This window comes from Bubalus kerabau, chromosome 18 (genome assembly GCF_029407905.1).
Source record: "Bubalus kerabau isolate K-KA32 ecotype Philippines breed swamp buffalo chromosome 18, PCC_UOA_SB_1v2, whole genome shotgun sequence".
Lineage (NCBI taxonomy): Eukaryota > Metazoa > Chordata > Mammalia > Artiodactyla > Bovidae > Bubalus > Bubalus kerabau.
In genome coordinates this window covers 8662433-8682028 of record NC_073641.1, presented here as the reverse complement: position 1 = coordinate 8682028, position 19596 = coordinate 8662433, and the positions used below count along the sequence as shown (strand labels likewise).

General features: G+C 42.6%; 2 protein-coding genes across 6 annotated transcripts in view; one reads left to right on the top strand and one right to left on the bottom strand.

Annotated features, from left to right (window-relative positions):
- The window catches only part of LOC129633107 (beta-hexosaminidase subunit beta-like), a 31760-nt gene extending 25136 nt beyond the window's left edge, over positions 1-6624 (top strand). Inside the window, exons 8-14 of the mRNA XM_055554889.1 lie at positions 388-568; positions 1193-1279; positions 3562-3634; positions 4524-4698; positions 5674-5764; positions 5922-6026; positions 6454-6624. Of these exons, the coding sequence (XP_055410864.1) occupies positions 388-568; positions 1193-1279; positions 3562-3634; positions 4524-4698; positions 5674-5764; positions 5922-6026; positions 6454-6514 (773 nt within the window). The 3' untranslated portion in view covers positions 6515-6624. The remainder of the gene's footprint in view (positions 1-387; positions 569-1192; positions 1280-3561; positions 3635-4523; positions 4699-5673; positions 5765-5921; positions 6027-6453) is intronic.
- GFM2 (GTP dependent ribosome recycling factor mitochondrial 2) overlaps positions 6592-19596 on the bottom strand; it is a 53727-nt gene continuing 40722 nt past the window's right edge. For 3 of the 5 annotated variants that reach the window (XM_055554876.1, XM_055554877.1, XM_055554879.1), the window contains 4 exons: positions 16826-17005; positions 15495-15610; positions 7507-7689; positions 6592-7060 (listed from right to left, as the gene is read on the bottom strand). In XM_055554876.1, coding sequence (XP_055410851.1) covers positions 6932-7060; positions 7507-7689; positions 15495-15610; positions 16826-17005 — 608 coding nt within the window. In that variant the 3' untranslated portion in view covers positions 6592-6931. Of the gene's footprint in view, positions 7061-7506; positions 7690-15290; positions 15436-15494; positions 15611-16825; positions 17006-19596 lie in introns of those variants that run through there. The other 2 variants (XR_008704890.1, XM_055554878.1) reach the window with 2 other exon arrangements.

Below are 19596 nucleotides of genomic sequence, written 5' to 3'. Positions count from 1 at the left end.
AAGGAAATGGCAACCGGCTCCAGTATTCTTGCCTGGAGAATCGCATGGACAGAGGAGCCTGGCGGGCTACAGTCCATGGGTTGCAACAGTCGGACACAACTTAGTGACTAAACCACCAGCCACCAGTATTTGAGATAGTATCTGAAATGGGTAAAATCTCAGAGGGGCTGATGGAAATGGAAGCAAAGCAACACAGGGGCAGTATTCAGGAATTAGTTCTCCCTTTTCTTATCTGAAGAAATTACCAAAGTAACTCTGAGTAAACACGCTTATCTTTTTCTGTATAACATATATCTTCAACAAAATAAAGTAGTATAATCATGTGCAAAGCCTTGTCTTTGTGACTGAACTACTACTTCAGAAAAGATTCTCCATGTTTCCTTCTAGGCCAGAAAGACCTCCTGACTCCATGTTATCATGCGAGAGAGCCATCTGGGACTTTTGGACCTATAAACCCTATATTGAATTCAACTTACAGCTTCCTGTCTAAACTTTTCAAAGAAATTAGTACTGTGTTTCCAGATGAATTCATTCATCTGGGAGGAGATGAAGTAGATTTTCATTGTTGGTATGAAAATCTGTTAACTGCCCCCCTCCTCCACTTTTCTAAAACCTTTTATCTTTGAAGTAGGTATAGAGGTGTCCCTGGGAAAAGCGAAGACTTGGGGGAACATCTCTGTGAGGTGTTAACCTTGGACCACTACTCCTAAGACGGTGAATTGTTTACAGAATTCACATACTGATGCTATTGACAGAAGCCTATAGGAAGGAGAATTAAGATGCAGAAGAAAATGGGAATTAAAAAAAAACTAAATAGAGAACAAGAATAGCTTTAGTGAAGAGGATAATGATTAAGTGGGAGAGATTTTTCTAGTGAAAGTCTTCTGTGCAAATAGCCTTAGATGGAAGAAAGACATGGGAGCTTAGGGAAAGCCATTTTTACACGATATCAGCTTCTAAAAAAATTATTTGCAGTGGAAAGCTAAGATAACTCATAATTAAATTTTAGACTTATTTTTTAGGCATAATTAGGCTTATTTTAGGCTTAATTTAGGCATAATGGGCTTATTTTGCTCTTTACAAACTTTAATACATTTCCATCTGTATAAATGATGTTGGGGGTGTCTGTTGCTTTAAAACGATTGGGCATATTGAACTTTTAATGAAATTTTAATCACTGTTTTTGTTTAAGGGAGTCCAATCCAGCAGTCCTGAATTTCATGATGAACAAAGGCTTTGGCAAAAATTTTAAGAAACTACAATCTTTCTATATGCAGATGTAAGTTATTGAAAGCCTACTCATTTTTATTTCATCAGTGCCTTTTGTAAAAGTTTAAGCTCTTATTTAGGAGATCCAACCAGTCCATCCTAAAGGAGATCAGTCCTGAATATTCACTGGAAGGACTGATGCTAAAGCTGAAACTCCAATACTTTGGCCACCTGATGCGAAGAACTGACTCATTTGAAAAGACCCTGATGCTGGGAAAGATTAAGGGCAGGAGGAGAAGGGGGCGACAGAGAGTGAGATGGTTGGATGGCATCACCGGCTCAATGGACATGAGTTTGAGTACTCTGGGAGTTAGTGATGGACAGGGAGGCCTGGTGTGCTGCAGTCCCTGGGGTCGCAAAGAGTCAGACACGACTGAGTGAGTGAACTGAAGCTCTTATTTAGTACTATTTTATTTTCTCATTTTCTCTCCATTCCTTTTCCAAGTGTACATGTTATAATCTTTGTTACACAAAGTACAGATGAAAAATCATAAAGGAGGGTGCAATACCCACTATTCTCTTTAAATCAATAACATGGTGACTCCAACCCTTTTGCAGTGACTGTTGAGACGTAGGGTGGTAGCAGTTATCTGCTCTTGTGAACTCAGCTGAAAACCCAGGCTACCTGGGAAGGCTTCACCGTCTAGCTCCTGGAATTCATTGTGTCAACTCCAGCATTGCTTTTACTCTATACCTGTGCTGTCTGGTATGGCAGCCACAGCCGCATGTGGCTGTATTAAATTATACTTGAAGAAAATTAAAAATTCAGTTCCTCAGTCACATTAGCCACACCTCACGTGTTCAGGAGCCAACAGCTACATGAGACTAGTGCTACCGTGTTGGAAAGTGCGTATACAGAACATTTCCATCCCTGAAGATAAAGATCTACTAGACGGTGCTGCCCTGTGGTAAAAAGTAGTGAACTGATTTTGTTAAGAGCCAGACAGTAATTACTGGCAACTTCACGGGGCACATGTGGTTTCATGGGCTTCCCCGATGGCTCAGCAGTGAAGAATCTGCCTGCAGTGCATGAGATGTGAGTTTGATCCCTGAGGCGGGAAGATCCCCTGGAAGAGGAAATGATAACCTACTCGAGTATTCTTGCCTAGAATATCCCATGGACAGAGGAGCATAGCGGGCTACAGTCCTTGGGGTTGCAGAGTTAGCCATGACTGAGCAAGCCTGCATATGGCTGCATACTTTTTTAATATTTTTGAAAGAGTGCTTTACCACGGGGCTGCAAAGAGTTGGATATGACTGAGCGACTTCAGTTCACTTGATCAATGTAAAAAGGGTCTTCCCTTGGGGCGCAGGTGGTAAAGAATCCACCTGCAATGCTGGAGACCCGGGTTTGATTCCTGGGTTGGGAAGATCCCCTGGAGAAGGGAAAGCCTACCCACTTTAACATTCTGGCCTGGAAAATTCCATGGACTGTATAGTCCATGGTGTTGCAAAGAGTCAGACATGACTGAGCAGCTTTCACTTAACATATATAAACACCATTCTCAGCTCGTGAGCCACACACACACACTGCAGGGTAGCTTGCCAACCCCTGCATTGAGCAGGCCCAGATTCTAGCCTTTTCCTATTCAGCTTTTCTCATGATGCAGTCCGATTTTCTTTTTTGTTTTTTTTAATCCTGCATTTAACACCCAGCATTGTCTGAATGTCAGGAGATAATTTGTCAATTGATTGTCAGCACTGCTGGAAGTTATTAGGTGCCGTCACAGGATAGTTTCTAGTTTCCTTTATTCTAAGGTACTCAGAGGTTAACCAAGATTGCTGTTTGTACACGTCCTTATGAACTGCCACATCTTCCTATCTTGGGAGCATGCTGAGCTGATTCATTCTGCAAACGACTGTTGAACCCTTCTGTTGTGTCAGGTTCTGACCATGTGCTAGAAAGAAGGAACCACAGGGGTCACCACCCAACTTTAGCTTGTTCTGCTATAAAGTTGTGCTGTACTGAAAGGCTTCCCAGGTGGCGCTAGTGGTAAAGAACCTGCCTGCCAATGCAGGAGGAGACATGGGGTCGATTTCTAAGTTGGGAAGACCCCCTGGAGGAGGGAATGGCAACCCACTCCAGTATTCTTGCCTGGAGAATCCCACGGACACAGGACCTGGTGGGCTACAGTCCATGGGGTCGCAGACAGTGGGACACTGAAGCGGCTTCACACGCACATACTAAAAGGCATCTCTCAGTGTTGCAGTCTTTGGTATAAAGTGTGCATTCTTTACACACACTGCTAAGTTTGTGGTCTGAAATAACTTTGTAATTTTTTTCAATGGTAGGGTTTTGGATATGATTTCAACCATGAAGAAGAGATCCATAGTCTGGCAAGAGGTTTATGATGATGAAGGCAAGGTGAGAGGTTACTAATGCTGCGTGTGGTTCTGAACTCCGGGAGTTGGTGATGGACAGGGAGGCCTGGCATGCTGCGATTCATGGGGTCGCAAAGAGTCGGACGCGACTGAGCGACTGAACTGAACTGAGTACTCTTAACACCTTAGATGGAAGGAACCCTAAGCTTTCCCTGTAATGTTGTGGGAAGTTAGCTTACCTTTCCGTTTAAGCTGCTGTTAGGCAAGAGCCGCACACCAACACCCATGATGATGGTATTTATTTATTTCTTCCATTTACTTCATTCTTCAGTGCTGCCCCCTCATCTCTCCCATCTTCCCTCCTCCCTCTCCATCTCATTCTTAGTAACAAATTGAAGTACTGTGAAAAATGCTCCTTTTTTCAGAAGGGCAAAACAAACAGATAAGAATGAGTCTTTATTGCTGTTAAGGTAACCTTCATTTTAAGCATCACTGTCAAGTACACTTTATTTTAAGGCATTTCTCTCTGACATAATCAGAATTCTTTATTTTCCTGTGGGGCAACTGAAAATTTGAAAGTCCAGCTACTTGTATTATCTTTCCAGGAGTGTTAGTGGCATCCTGTAAGTTCCAAAGTAAGTAAAATAGTGTGGTAGAAATGGGACTAAAGCTTTAATTCATTACCTATGTGGTATTGTATATAGACAAAAGTTAAAAAGTTAAATATTAAATATTAAGGTTTGATGAAATGTCTAAGTCCTTATTACAAATAGCATTAGATATTACCTCAAAAAGGAAAGGGGAAAGAAGAAAACGTTGCTTTGTCAAGGATCTTAAAGAGTTAGTTATTAGCTACAGTGCCTTAGACTTTTAATTTCATCTGCTGTAGCTGCGAGACCTAATAATACATATTTTACTTGTAACTGTAATAGCTTCTACCAGGCACAGTAGTTCAAGTGTGGAAAATGGGCGACTTCTATAAGGAACTAGAGAACATTACAGCAGCTGGCTTCCCTGTGATCATTTCTGCTCCTTGGTACTTAGACATAATCAATTATGGGCAAGACTGGAGACAGTACTACTCTGTGAAGCCTCTTAACTTTGCGGGTAAGTGAAGCAGCCACCATTACTTGACGTGTTAGGTTTTACAAACCCTCCCCGCCCTCCAGGGAATCTTTACCTAGGTACCACCTACTATCCTCCCTTTTATGTTTGATCCTTGATTTTCCTTGTGTATAATCCAACAGACTGAACTCAGTGTCATTTTAAACTTTGTCAAAGAAACTGTATTCTTTCCTACATGAAAGAACTTCTAAAGTAAGATTCTCTTACACTGATAAGACTTGTCACTATGCATTCAAAGAGGCCTAACTGCAGGAGCCTGTCTCTCCTCTGAGCTTCCTCTGCGATGTAAGACACCTAAGTAGGGATCGCGTCCTGTTCGGTGGCTTCCGGGTTCTGAGGAGGAGGCATCCTTGGGGGTGGGCATGTCTGAGGGGTGGGACTCTAGGCTCTCAAACCCCTTAAGAACAGTTTTGTTTTGTCCAGTTTTGTACACTAGACTTTAATATACAATTTCCTTTGAGGAAAAGTGTTCTGGTGTTTAAAAAGTTTCAAACCTGTAGGTCTGTCAGCTGTTTCTCCAAAAGCATTTTCTGAGAATCAAGAAGTCGTAATTACTGACGATACCTAGTCTCTTTGATACCAGAAGATAGGTGCTGAAGGCAGGAGTGGTGCTCACTAGCATAGTCCACCTTGCATTCCTTGGCACACTGTCCACAGGCAACCAGGGAAAGTGCTTCTGGTGTCCAAAGAAGTTTGCAGAAAACCAAAATAAAATGGTCTCTTTACTACTGGCCTGCTACATTAGTCGACACACGCTAACAAATACTCTGAACCACGGGGTCAGCTGCGGCAATGAAGTTTGCCACCATTTTTTGTGCCACAGCTTGAACTTCTCCCAAGGTCCTCCTGACTCCCAGGGAGAAGCCTTGCCCCAGGCTAACACCAGAAACCAGCGCCGCCTCTGTGTGTGAGCCTCAGGTTGCAACCACCTAACTCACACCACTGACTGTAATCTAGGTACTCCGGAGCAGAAACAGCTTGTCCTTGGTGGAGAAGCCTGCATATGGGGAGAGTATGTGGATGCAACTAACCTTACTCCAAGATTATGGTATGGAACCTCAGGGAGAACTTGTGGACTAAGGGGCCTGAGTTGCTCTTCTCCACCCAAGCGGGAAAGCACTACAAACTTGCCCAAGTGTGTGGTTTGCTTCTTGAAGAAATCATGAATGTAAACTGCCTTGGGGGACGTGTGGTTTAAATTTTAGGCCTCGGGCTAGTGCTGTTGGTGAGAGACTCTGGAGTCCCCAGGAGGTCACAGACCTAGAGGATGCCTACAGGAGGCTAACAAGACACCGCTGCAGAATGGTCAGGTAAGACACGTTTGTCAGGCTAGGACACTGTGAAGTACAAGGTGATTTTTTACCTTCTTTAGTGTTAGCTTGGAGAAGGAAATGGCAACCCACTCCAGTATTCTTGCCTGGAGAATCCCAGGGACGGAGGTGCCTAGTGGGCTGCCGTCTATGCAGTTGCATAGAGTCGGACATGACTGAAGCGACTTAGCAGCAGTGTTAGCTAGCTTATTGGGATTTTTTGTTTTTTGGTATAAACAGAAATGTATGTACCTAACAGGTAGTGATCTAATCAGGAAAAATTGGCAACTATTTCTCCATTAATTATGAATCTCTCTTTAGTAATCTGTGGTATGGTTTAGTGATTCTGACTTGAGCTACTAAGTTTCTTAAGACAGACATGAATTATATCAATCTAAAACATCTTTTGTTTATACTTGTCCTGCAGACGAGGAATAGCTGCACAACCTCTCTTTACTGGATATTGTGAGCATGAGGGCAGAATGTAAAAACGAGCTGAAACAGAAGAAAGATATGGGAAAAGAGCCCACAGTCATCCATACTACAATCAACCTGATTTTAAAAATCATGTTTTTGAATAAAATGTCTTTTTATTGAACCTCCATCTTATTATACATTAGAAGACTGACATCTTTCTTGTGAGACAAGCGTAAAATCAACCAACCAGAAACCTTGTGATATCTATCACTCAGTGTATTCCAAAAGACTGAATCTTAACTACCAACAGTAATAATTTACTAGATAGACAATACAGCTGAGGTACATTCACCGTCAACATCAAAGCGCGTTTCTCATGCTCTAAAGTAGAAGGAGCAGCCACCGGTGCCACCGCCTGTTCAAGTTCTCTTAAATTGTTCTTACTGAAAACGAAGTCGGTAGGTGCTCCTGAGTTTCCCTCCAAGGACTTAGGACAGGCCACGTCTCTGGCTGAGCAGCGTACTTTGGTCTTGAGGACTCATGGCTTGATAATTAGACAGCTCTAAGGCAAAAGTAGCTGAGCCTGATGTTAATGTTCGAAGCACAGTGGAATAACCCTAATCAAAATAATTTAAGTTAGTTATCTCTGCCAAGTTAAGCCTCAAATCTCTCCCTGCACATCTTTTGACCATTATCAGGAAAAATCTGGTAAGTACCGTGGAGGACCGAAAACCAGGATCGGGGGTATGCTTCAGAAGCATTCCGCAGTCCCAGCGTTGGGTAAAGACTCTGCTGGCACTTAGACGCCTGCCCTAGAGCAGGAGAGGCGGCGGGGAAAAGAATGACAGGAAGAACTGGCTGGGCCAGCAATAGTGGAAGTAGGTAAGTGCTCGGCATGGAAAAACGGTCATTGAGGCTGACGACACATGTTGGTAGAGCACAGCTCCAACTTTGTGGACGACTGGAAAGCCCTCCCCCACACATCCACACCCGTGCGGATAGAATCCCTGGGATTCTCCAGCAATTTATGTAAACTATGTAGATTTAGTCACAGAGTACCTACCATGATTTCTGCTAAGGGAACATATCCAATAACAACTTTGTTGTCTTGGCGAGACTGGATCTCCTGAATGTTCCCTCTTCTCTGTGCCAGGTCTGCTAGGACAGGGCTGAGGTAATCTCTGCTCACTGTCACTTCAAGATTCATCAGGGGTTCCAAAATTTGCTTATCAGCTTTCTTCAGAGCCTAAAGAAATTAAAGGATGTTAACGCCTCTTCCTTAGACTGCAGATCAGACTTCTGTTATGAAGGGAAGATTCATAAAACCTTAAATACCATCCATACTCTTAAGCACAGAGCCTCCAGCAAAAAGACAGAAGCCTGCCTTAACACTCTATAAGAAGTCCAGAACGTCAACGTTGGCTCGTCCATGAATGCCAACAGCGCACCTGAGACCTCATGCATGTGTTGCAGGAGGACGCTTGGTAAAGTCTGATGATGTAGAGTACCTGTGAACATGTGCCCAGAGACACAGGGAAAGAAAATGGTTTTCCCCTCTCAAAGACATATTTCCTTCATGTATCTCCTCTTTTATGTTTGAAACCTATAGTTACGGTGCATGCTACAAGTCGGGGCAATCAAGGAGGGAAATAAAGGAGCTAAAAACACAATAAGTAGAACATATTCTCAGTGTAAAACACAGAGAATTCTGTTCAGAATTTCAGATTTCAAAGGCCAAGAAGAACAAGCGCATACAGAAACTGAAAAAAGCTAAAACAGCATCAGGCAAACAGGAAGTGGACAAAAACTGGGGAAGCAGCAGAGGAACAAAGACATCTTGGGGTCCTAGTCAGATTGTCTGTAAGCATCATTCCATCAGCCAAACTGGTACATGGATTCAGAGGGCGTTTGCAAGCGCTGTAGCTACTGATGGGTTTGCTTTAAAAGGTAACCTACTCCTCCGGCCTACCCGAGTTAAAACAATTTCCTATATATATATTCTAAGCCGTTTGGTTGTCAGGTGGAATGCAATAATCGTGGATTCAGCAGTGGAAACCAGATCAAAGAGCAAGGGCTCTGGCATGTGGCCTCTCCTTTATCTGGCTCTGGCTGATCATCCTCTCTCTGCTCACCGGCCCCCACTCACTCAGGACCGGACGCTACCATGGCGTCTATTGTCCAGTAATGCTCTGCGCCTCGGACGCTTCTGTTCCCCACACTTCAGCACCTCCAACTTCCCCTCTCCCTGCTACCTTCAAGATCATGAAAAATGGGCAGACTTGTAAAAACTTCAGTATGTTCTCTTTATTGTAGAAATTTCAGAAAACCATAGCACACATATATATAGTAAAAGCCTAATTTCAGTTCTTTGCAGCTGATTAAGCCTTGAAAATCACTATCAACTGAAAGGACTCAGTCAGTGAGAAAGCATCTAATAATCCTTGAATGAAAACATTACTAAAACATAATGACAGTCAACAGCAAACAATTAAATAGATCCTATGTATTTTTGCAATTCTTACCCAATGCTTCGTGCCCCTCCACAGTGTAGCTTTCCGAATAACATAATGGAATGCGGAAAGACTAAAAATTAAGAGGAATAATGCTGTATCTGAGGAAAGGACAGAGTTCTGTGTGACCAAAAAGGAGGTATTGTGGTCGTGGGTCTGTCCTTAGTTCTCTTTTCACAGTCTTTTCCGTGGGAACAACTGCCTAGTTCCAGAGCGTCAAAGCTTCCTCTAAGCTGCACTCGAGTCACAGTCTTTGGGTGCTCCTTGTAATCCACTGGCCTGCTCTGGGATGATGTCCGAGTATCTTGCAGCAACTCAATATGGTCCAAACTGATCTCATTATTTTCTTTTCCAAACACTTGCCTGCTCTTTCCTCTTTCTGTTGATGGCGTCACTAGTCTTCATGCATCTTTGATTTCCTTTTTCCTGAATGTAAGCGGTAAGATTTCTATACCATTGCTGATACTCTAGCCCAGATCTAGTCTATTCCCTGTCTGAGGCTCTCCATACTCCAGTCCCTCCTATATTCTAATGATTATGCTGCTCTCTTCAAAATGTTTAAATCATTTACCACACTTCTCAAAACAAATCTCAAATTGCTCAGTGTAGTTTCTTACAGGTTTCCCTACAGTCAGACTCTATTTTAGTTTTCCAACCCTAATTTCAACACCCCCTGCCTTCTTTAATCTTTGCATGTCTAGAATGCTGCCACTGTACCCATAGCCTCCAAAACATCACAGGTCAACAATTAAGAAAACTGTAAAAGCCCCCGTGTGCTTGTCTTTTGAAGTAAAATGCTGACTCAAGAGTTATTGATTGGGAAATGTGAAGATTAGAAATAAGGACAGCTGTTGGGCTAGGGAACTGGGAACAGTTTAGACTATAATTCTGTCACAAAGCAGAATTACCAAACTCACAGTTCCCTTAAAGATTTAAAGGCCTGACACACACTCCTAAATTATTTTTACCAGAAGCAAACCCCCCTCTCGATGAAAACTGGCAACCACAGGAACATAGACCGTAGACTGGTTGAAACAGCCTGCTCCTAAAACACTATAGAGGGTCACAGTCTTGAGGTCACTGGCTCACCATGGCCCCCTTTGCCTGGCAAAGCAACACAAGCTACTCTTTCCTGTTTCACCGAAAACTCTTGTCTCCACGTTTCTATTCAGCACCCGTGAACAGAGGCTGAATTTCAGCAACATTAACTTTCCAATGTCGACTAAAAAGATGCAAGTTAAGTTTCATCTGAGGCAAAATGCAGACTACAGCCTGGGAGACCGCACCTCATATAACTGTGAGAGACTGCTCCAAAGAGGCAGTGGGGGAAGGTCAATATATAAGATTCTGGTGAAGGGGGAATTCAATACAATTAAGCACTCACTTTACAGTGTTTTCTGCTCTCCAGGAGTATCTGAGGTCCTCAGAAAGGGATTTAGTGCTTTTCTAGGTAATACGAGATGTAAGGACTGGAATCATGAAATCAGTTCCTAAAAACATCCAACCATCTAAAGACCTGTCTCACCAGATTCCTGGAGAAAAGAGTGCCTCACTCCACCCTGAACTCCCTCAGGGGGTGTTGAAGGTCAATAGCTGCAGCAGCATGGGGTTCAGTCTCTGTAGAGGCCGATGGTGAATGCCCTTGTTCAGTGGTTGGCAATGATCTTGGCAGGTGCCAATTAGTAGTTGACACCAAGAACCATTCTCCAATTCCCCACTTCTCAGCTTTTGTGAATCTTATACCATTCTATCTAATACTTTGACTGTTTGGCTATATTTAATTTCCTTCTAAATCATAAGCTCGTTTAGGTCAAGAAAACATGCATCTTATTGTGTTCCCTCCGTTCCCAGTGCACCATGACCACAACATAGATGGCTCAGTAACTATATGAAGCATCATTAACTTCTCATCAGCAGAGGCAAGGAGTTTCCACACCAGATGAAGTTTCACAAGGGTCAGAGCACTTCCATTAGCAGTATTTAAAGTAATGAATGAAAACTAAAGATTAAGTGGAGGCCTCATAAAGTTAATTCTTATTCTCTACTATGGTCTTAATGGAAGGTTAACCAAGGGGTATTAGATTCTGAAGGACTGGCCAAAATACTGGGGCTTGAGGTTAACTTAGAAGCACTGAATCATCTTTCAGGTTACAGTTATTTCAATACTAAAACCAAAGTCAGATGGAACTCTAAGAATTATTAGAAGGTAAATGCTTTCAACAATTTCATCATGACCACTTTACAGGCACTATTTCTAACTATATGCGCCAGAAAACAATATTTAAATAATTATTTTTGAAAATGTAGGTGGCTGTTTTTTAAAATGAAAACTCTTAAGAAGTATGAATTTAAACTCACATAAAAAAGTCGTTAAAAGTTCAGCCTTCCTAAGTCAGGGACCTAGGATATTTAAATTAACTTTGTAATTATGGATTCAAATAAGACTAGAAAGCCAGGTCTCAAACACAGTCCAAAATACTAGAAAATGGTCATAAAAGCAAGTGTTTTAATGCGCATCAGTCACCTACAAAACTAGAGCATTCCCACACTGAGAATAATGCATGGAGTCAGCACTCAGCACACGAAGGTCCTGGTGGGTGACCCCATGGACTGCAGAACACCACGCTTCCCTGTCCATCACCAACTCCTGGAGCTTGCTCAAACTCATGTCCACCTAGTCAGTGATGCCATCCAACCTTCACATCCTCTGTCGTCCCCTTCTCCTCCTGCCTTCAATCTTTCCCAGCATCAGGGTCTTTTCTAATGAGTCAGCCCTTTACATCGGGTGGCCAAAGCACTAGAGCTTCAGCACCAGTTCTTCCAATGAATATTCAGAACTAATTTCCTTTAGAATTGACTGGTTTGATCTCCTTGCAGTCCAAGAGACTCTCAAGAGTCTTCTCCAACACCACAGTTCAAAAACATCAATTCTTCGGCGCTCAGGTTTCTTGAGAGTCCAACTCTCACATCCATACATAACTACTGGAAAAACCATAGCCTTGACTAGATGGACCTTTGTCAGCAAGTAATTTCTCTGCTTTTGAATATGCTGTCTAGGTTGGTCATAGCTTATCTTCCAAGGAATAAATGTGTCTTTTAATTTCATAGCTGCAGTCACCATCTGCAGTGATTTTGGAGCCCCCCAAAATAAAGTCTCTTACTGTTTCCATTGTTTCCCCATCTATTTGCCATGAAGTGATGGACCGGATGCCATGATCTTAGTTTTTGAATACTGAGTTTTAAGACAGCTTTTTCACTCTCCACTTTCACTTTCATCAAGAGCCTCTTTAGTTCCTCTTCTCTTTCTGCCATAAGGGTGCTGTCAACTACATATCTGAGATTATTCGTATTTCTCTCGGCAATCTTGATTCCAGCTTTCATTCAGCCCGGCATTTCGCATGATGTACTCTGCATAGAGGTTAGATAAGCAGAGTGACAACATACAGCCTTGATGTACTTCCTTTCCCAATTTGGAACCAGTCTGTTGTTCCATGTCCAGTTCTAACTGTTGCTTCTTCACCTGGATACGGAATTCTTAGGAGGCAGGTAAGGTGGTCCGGTATTCCCAACTCTTTAAGAATTTTTCAGTTTGTTGTGATCCACACAAAGGCTTTGGTGTAGTCAATAAAGCAGGAGATGTTTTTCTGTAACTCTCTTGCTTTTCGATGATCCAACAGATGTTGGCAATTTCATCTCTGGTTCCTCTGCCTTGTCTACATCCAGCTTGAACATCTGGAAGTTCTCAGTTCACATACTGTTGAAGCCCGGCTTGGAGAATTTTGAGCATTATTTTGCTAGCATGTGAGATGAGTGCAACTGTGTGGTAGTCTGAACATTCTTTAGCATTAAAATGAAAACTGACCTTTTCCAGTCCTGTGGCCACTGCTGAGTTTTCCAAATTTGCTGGCATATTGAGTGCAGCACTTTCACAGCATCATCTTTCAGGATTTGAAATAGCTCAACTGGAATTCCATCACCTCCACTAGCTCAAGGGCATATCCCCAGGCAACCACAAGGAGAAGAGGAGACTGTTTTATGCTCTGAGAAGGAAATTCACTTATCTGATCTGTAATTCAACAAGACATCTGATTTTGGTGATCCTTGATTAATCTTAGTAGAATAAACATGAACTTCAATACTGGAACCAATATTAGACCTTCAGTGTCCTTTAGACTATAGTCCATTTTGGGCAGAGCTGACCCCAGAAGTGTCTTTTACTCAAAGCTACCAAGATTGCCTCTATGGCTGTGTATCTGGTATAGGAAAAGCAGCATGCATGCTCAGTCGCTTCAGTCATGTCTGACTCATTGCAACCCTATGGACTGTAGCCCACCAGGCTCCTTTGTCCATGGGATTTCCCAGGCAGGAACACTAGAATGAATTGCCATTTCCTTCTCCCCTCCAACGTATCTTCCTACCCAGGGATCGAACCTGCATCTCTTACGTCTCCTTCATTGACAGGCAGGTTCTTTATACCAGTGCCACCTGGAGAGGCAGGGAAAGGAGAGATGCCACTAAAACAACTTGCCTCTTCGGCAGAATCAGAGGATGTTTAGTAACTATCTGTGTCGAATACCAATATCCTAGATCCTATTTTGAATAAAACTCCAGTGATTAAGAAATCAAAGATTCTCCACGATTAGAAACTCATGATTATAGGGTTCAGAATGCAAGGACACAGGTCAGGCACTGGGAGCACAGCTGTCTGCAGATTAGTGGTGCATGGCTGTCCGGAGAGTACCTTAAAGCAAAGAGGATTCAGTTCAGTTCGGTCCCTCAGTCGTGTCCAGCTCTTTGTGACTCCATGGACTGCAGCATGCCAGGCGCCCCTGTCCATCACCAACTCCCGGAGTTTGCTCAAACTCATGTTCATTGAGTCAATGATGCCATCCAACCATCTCATCCTCTGTCATCCCCTTCTCCTCCAGCCCTCAATCTTTCCCAGCATCAGGGTCTTTTCCAATGAGTCAGTTCTTCGAATCAGGTGGTCAAAGTATTGGAGTTTCAGCTTCAGCATCAGTCCTTCCAATGGATATTCAGGACTGACTTCCTTTAGGATGGATTGGTTGGATCTCCTTGCAGTCCAAGGGACTCTGAAGGGTCTTCTCCAACACCACAGTTCAAAAACATCAATTCTTCGGCCCTCAGGTTTCTTCAGAGTCCAACTCTCACATCCATACATGACTACTGGAAAAACCATAGCTTTGACTAGACGGACATTTGTTGGCAAAGCAAGGTCTCTGCTTTTTAATATGCTGTCTAGGTTGGTCATAGCTTTTCTTCTAAAGATCATTTTTAAATTTTCTAGCTGCAGTCACCATCTGCAGGAATTTTAGGGCCCAAGAAAATAAAGTCTCTTACTGCTTCCATCGTTTCCCCATCTATTTGTTATGAAGTGATGGGACCAGATGCCATGATCTTAGTTTTTTGAATGTTGAGTTTTAAACCAACTTTTTCAGTCTTTCACTTTCATCTAGAGGTTCTTTAGTTCCTCTTCACTTTCTGCCATAAGCTTGGTGTCATCTGTGTATCTAAGGTTGTTGATGTTTCTCCCAGCAATCTTGATTCCAGCTTGTGCGTTATCCAGCCTGGCATTTTGCATGATGTACTCTGCATAGAAGTTAAATAAGCAGGGTGACAATATATAGCCTTGACATACTCCTTTCCCATTTTGGAACCAGTCTGTTGTTCCATGTCCAGTTCTAACTGTTGATCTGAATATAGATTTCTCAGGAGGCAGGTAGGGTGGTCTGGTATTCCCAACTCTTTAAGAATTTTCCATAGTTTGCTGTGATCCACATAAAGGCTTTGGTGTAGTCAATAAAGCAGATGTTTTTCTGGACTCTCTTGCTTTTTTGATGATCCAACAGATGTTGGCAATTTGACTTCTGGTTCCTCTGCCTTTTCTACATCCAGCATGAACATCTGGAGGTTCTCAGTTCACATACTATTGAAGCCTTGCTGGGAGAATTTTGAGCGTAACTTTGCTAGCGTGTGAAATGAGTGCAATTGTGTGGTAGTTTGAACATTCTTTGGTATTGCCTTATGGCACCCCACTCCAGTACCCTTGCCTGGAAAATCCCATAGATGGAGGTGCCTGGTGGGCTGCAGTCCATGGGGTCACTAAGAGTCGGACACGACTGAGCGACTTCACTTTCACTTTCATGCATCAGAGAAGGAAATGGCAACCCACTCCAGTGTTCTTGCCTGGAGAATCCCAGGGACGGCGGAGCCTGGTGGGCTGCCGTCTATGGGGTCGCACAGAGTCGGACACGACTGAAGCGACTTAGCGGCAGCAGCAGCAGCAGCCTTTCTTTGGGACTGGAATGAAAACTGACCTTTTCCAGTCCTGTGGCCATTGCTGAGTTTTCCAGATTCGCTGGCATATTGAGTGCAGCACTTTCACAGGAAGCACCGTTATAGCAGCTTCTCCAATCAGGAAGCTTCCATAAGCCTCTTCTTCTTATCCCTTAGAGGGCAGACTAATGAAATAAAAACCCCAATCACAATTACGGCAAAAAGGATTAGGACACTTCCATACCTTTTGTAGGCATCTTGAGACACAGGCAGAAATCATAGTTGTGGAGGTACCAGGATGAATTACCAAAGAATGTAAAGTAACTGCTACATCTTGAACTGGGGATCCAAGCAATGGTCCTAGGTAAGGGGGAAAACTACATTAGGACTATATTGTACTCAGTGAGGGGTAACTGAAATGTGCAAAGAGGCAGAGAACTTCCAGTTCTGCAAGTAAGGAGCTCTGAAGTCATCACACAGTTCTAAATAATAAATAAAATGCAACAACTCTTACTGGATTGACTGGAGAGGGGAGGACAAAGGGCAAACCACCGTCCCTAAGACTGGAGAGAGAGGTCAGTGCAGGGAGTTGCACTGAACTGTAATTGCTAAACTGTTTGAGGCTTAGTGTGGCCCAGAGTTAAAAACTCCAGGAGGACCCAGTCTTGGGGGTGGGAAGGGGCACAATTTTGTGATCTCAAGCAGGTTCTCACAGTAAATATCAGAGATTCATGAGGGTGGTAGTGGAGAGGAATTCTTTCTGAAACACTCCAAGGCATTCTATTCTTAACAAGGTCGGCCCTTAGAGGAAACTAGTGTATCAGAGCCAAACCTGAAGGGGTATCAGAGCCTAGATGACTGGAGGGAAGCACCCAATTCCAGTCTACTCCAGCCATCCTGTCCCACCTATGGGGAATGAAAGGACTGAGAAATAGCTGTGCAGCTCAGAGGTCAAGGGCACCAGCTAAGACCCAATCTCAGGGGTACAGACACTCCCCCTCCCCCTCACCTCACCACCACAGTACTAAAGGCCAGTTTAGAGCAGTCCCTTTTACCCAGTGTATCATATCTGGCTATCAAGAAAAATGCTGAAGGGCAAAGAGCACAATCTGAATACAGAGAGCAAGCATCAGAACCAGACATGGCAGGAATGCTGAATGATCAGACTGAGAATATAAACTGATTTATAGGGCTGGAACAGACAAAGTAAAGGGCACTAAGAACAGATGATCATGATGGCAGAGAGACAGAAGTCCTAAGAAACAACAAAAAGAAATGCCTCAGATCAAAGAAAGGAAGAAGACCACTGACGTGCTCAGATGGGACACGGCTGAGGAAAGGCTGAGTTAGAAGATGTATCAGTAGAAACCTCCAAAACTGAAAAGCAAAGTGAACAAAAGACCGAAAAAAACAGAACAGAATATGCAATACTGTGGGACTACAAGGTATGACATATGCATGATGGGCAGAAATAGGGAGAAAATACCCCCAAGGTTAGAAAAGAAGAATGAAATAATTTCTGTTATTAGAAGGGGTTGAAAGTGATCCTCATGCTTACTGATCTGACTGCCTCACCTTGGAGGCACGCACTGTGAACGCCATTTTCAAAGGCCTCTTGGGAGGCCTGCGAGAGGTCTCCGGCAACGCTTGCTGCATACTCGATAACGGGCAGAAGAGATGATGTTTCCATGGGTTTTGCTTCCAGTTCTACAGTCACAAGATGCCGTTTGTCTCCTAAAGTTCTATCTAAGGTATCTGTAAACAAACCAAATACAGTACCTCAGAGATTTGTTCTGGAAAGGTGTCAAGGTGCCACAACTGGCAAAATCAACAAGTCCAACAAGTTGATTACAGTCACCAAGTTCAAGGTCTCATGGAAGATAAAGTGGAAGAGAATACCAATAAAGACACTAAGCACAGTATAAAAATGTCAGAGTAAATAGTTCTATCAAGAAAGCGTAGATTCTGTGTTTATCAACGTTAAACACCTGCTCTGAATTATCTATTAATATTGCTTCAGTGTTAGGGTGTGTTAAGGCAGATGAACACACAAGTTCTGACATGCAGATCATACGTTTAAACATTTGTGACCCAAATTCTATTAAGCACAAAATTTTTACTTAAAACACTTACTGAGTACAAAGGATTATCTAATGAAAATTAAAAGGTTTTTAACCTTGACAACAAACAGTTGAATTTCATACTGTTCCAACAATATATCCTTTATTTAATGTTTATGATTCCTTTCGTCCAAAACTACTGATCTATTTGTTAAAATGAAAATGGTATCCCTCATTTGTCAACAAGCAACAGCGGTCAGTGAAACTGAGTGGGGCCCTGTGCAGCTCTCTGGCATGGAGGCCCTTTTGTCTCCCATTTCTTGTAGGCAAGACTCCAGCCTCTATGACCTTCCCTGAGCTCCACAAGGCAGATTTGGAACTGTTCCTAATCAAGGGAGCAGCAGTCAAGAAACCACCTGTTCAGTTCAGTTAAGTTGCTCAGCCGTGTCCCACTCTGCGACCCCATGAACCGCAGCACACCAGGCCTCCCTGTCCATCACCAACTCCCGGAGTTCACCCAAACTCATGTCCATTGAGTCAGTGATGCCATCCAGCCATCTCATCCTCCATCGTCCCCTTCTCCTCCCGCCCTCAATCTTTGCCAGCATCAGGGTCTTTGCAAATGAATCAGCTCTTCGCATGAGGTGGCCAAAGGACTGGAGTTTCAGCTTCAACATCAGTCCTTCCAATGAACACCCAGGACTGATACCTACTGATACCTACTAGAGGAACTGCTGAGAACTAAGGTCTACACATAGCCAACTTCATAACAAAGTTGCCAATCTATTTTCTTGCCAATCTTATTGGTGTAAAAGGGCATCTTGTCTTTTAAGTCGCATGACTCTAATAACTGAGAATCTTTTAATATGTTCATGGGCCTTCGGCCTCTTTTGTGAAATGTCTGTTCAACCTTTTTTGCTCACTTTTCTACTTGGTTGGTTGCCATGTTTTTAGTGATTTTTGGATTCTAATTTGTCAGTTTTATATGAGGCAAATATCTTCTCTCAGTGTATCTTTTTGCTTTCACTATATTCTAATACATTCTTAATATCAATAAAATCAAATTTACTAATCTTTTAGTTCACAGTTTCAGCCTTACCTGCTTAAGTTCTCCTATACTGTCTTCCAAAAATTTGAAAGTTTAAAAACTTTCATAAAGCATTGGGGTTTTCTTTCTTTCCTCTTTTGCATACATTAACATTTATTCTCTTTATTCTTCTGTCCTTAAAGAGAGACTTTCCAACTCTCTCCTCTTATTTAGGCTTTTAAATTCAACTAGAATTGAGGTTTAGATACAGTATGTGGGAAGAATCTAAATCTTTTCCCATGTGAATAGTTTTTCCAGGCCCATTTATTGAAATTCAGTCCGCCCTTTCCCACTGAGCTTCAGTATCACTCGGTGAAAGGTGCATTTTCATATAAATGTAAGTGTGTTTCTAAGCTCTCTGGTTTGTTCCCCTGGTATATTTGTCTGTTCCTAGGTTGATTAGTTGGTCAGTATCATAATGACTGCTTTTATAGTAAGTATTAAAGTCTGATACACTTCTTTGGGTAGAACTGGTACCCTCATGCTATTCAGTCCTCTTATCTATGAATAGTATGGTTCTTATCTATACTTTTCTTTCATTCCCTTTTTCAAAACATGTTATCTGGCTGCACCGGGTCTTAGTTGTGGCATGCACAATCTTTAGTTGTGGCATGTGAACTCTCAGCTGTGGTACGTAGGATCTATTAATAGTTCCCCACCCAGGGATCAGATGGCCCCAGGCATCAGGAGCACAATCTCAGCCCCTGGACCACCAGGGAAGTCTCATGAATAGTATGGTTTCCCACTGAACTTAGGTCTTCTTTAATGCCTGTACATTTTGATAATTTTCTAGATGTACACAAATGTAACCTGTGCCTCAACAGCATGTGATCACTGGTGGTCTGACTGTTCAGTCAACAGCATCTGGTTACTAGCTTTTCACTTTGTAACTAATAAGCAATTTAGAGGGAGACACTTGAAGACTATGCAAATATGTTATTCAACAATGTACACAATATTAAGTATTTGCAAAATGACGATTTTCTATTCCAACCCTCCTCCTCAACATCTAACAGTCAGCACTTGGCATTTCAGTATAAGGAAAAACAGTCTCTTTTTGTTGATTTATTATCGGTATGGCCTCATGAATTCTAGCTTTTTGTCAATGGCTTAATTATTGTTTTTAGCTATTCTGGAGCTCAAATTAACCCAGATTTAGCCAGTGTAGCCTCTTCAGGTTGGTTCCTATGTCCTTATGA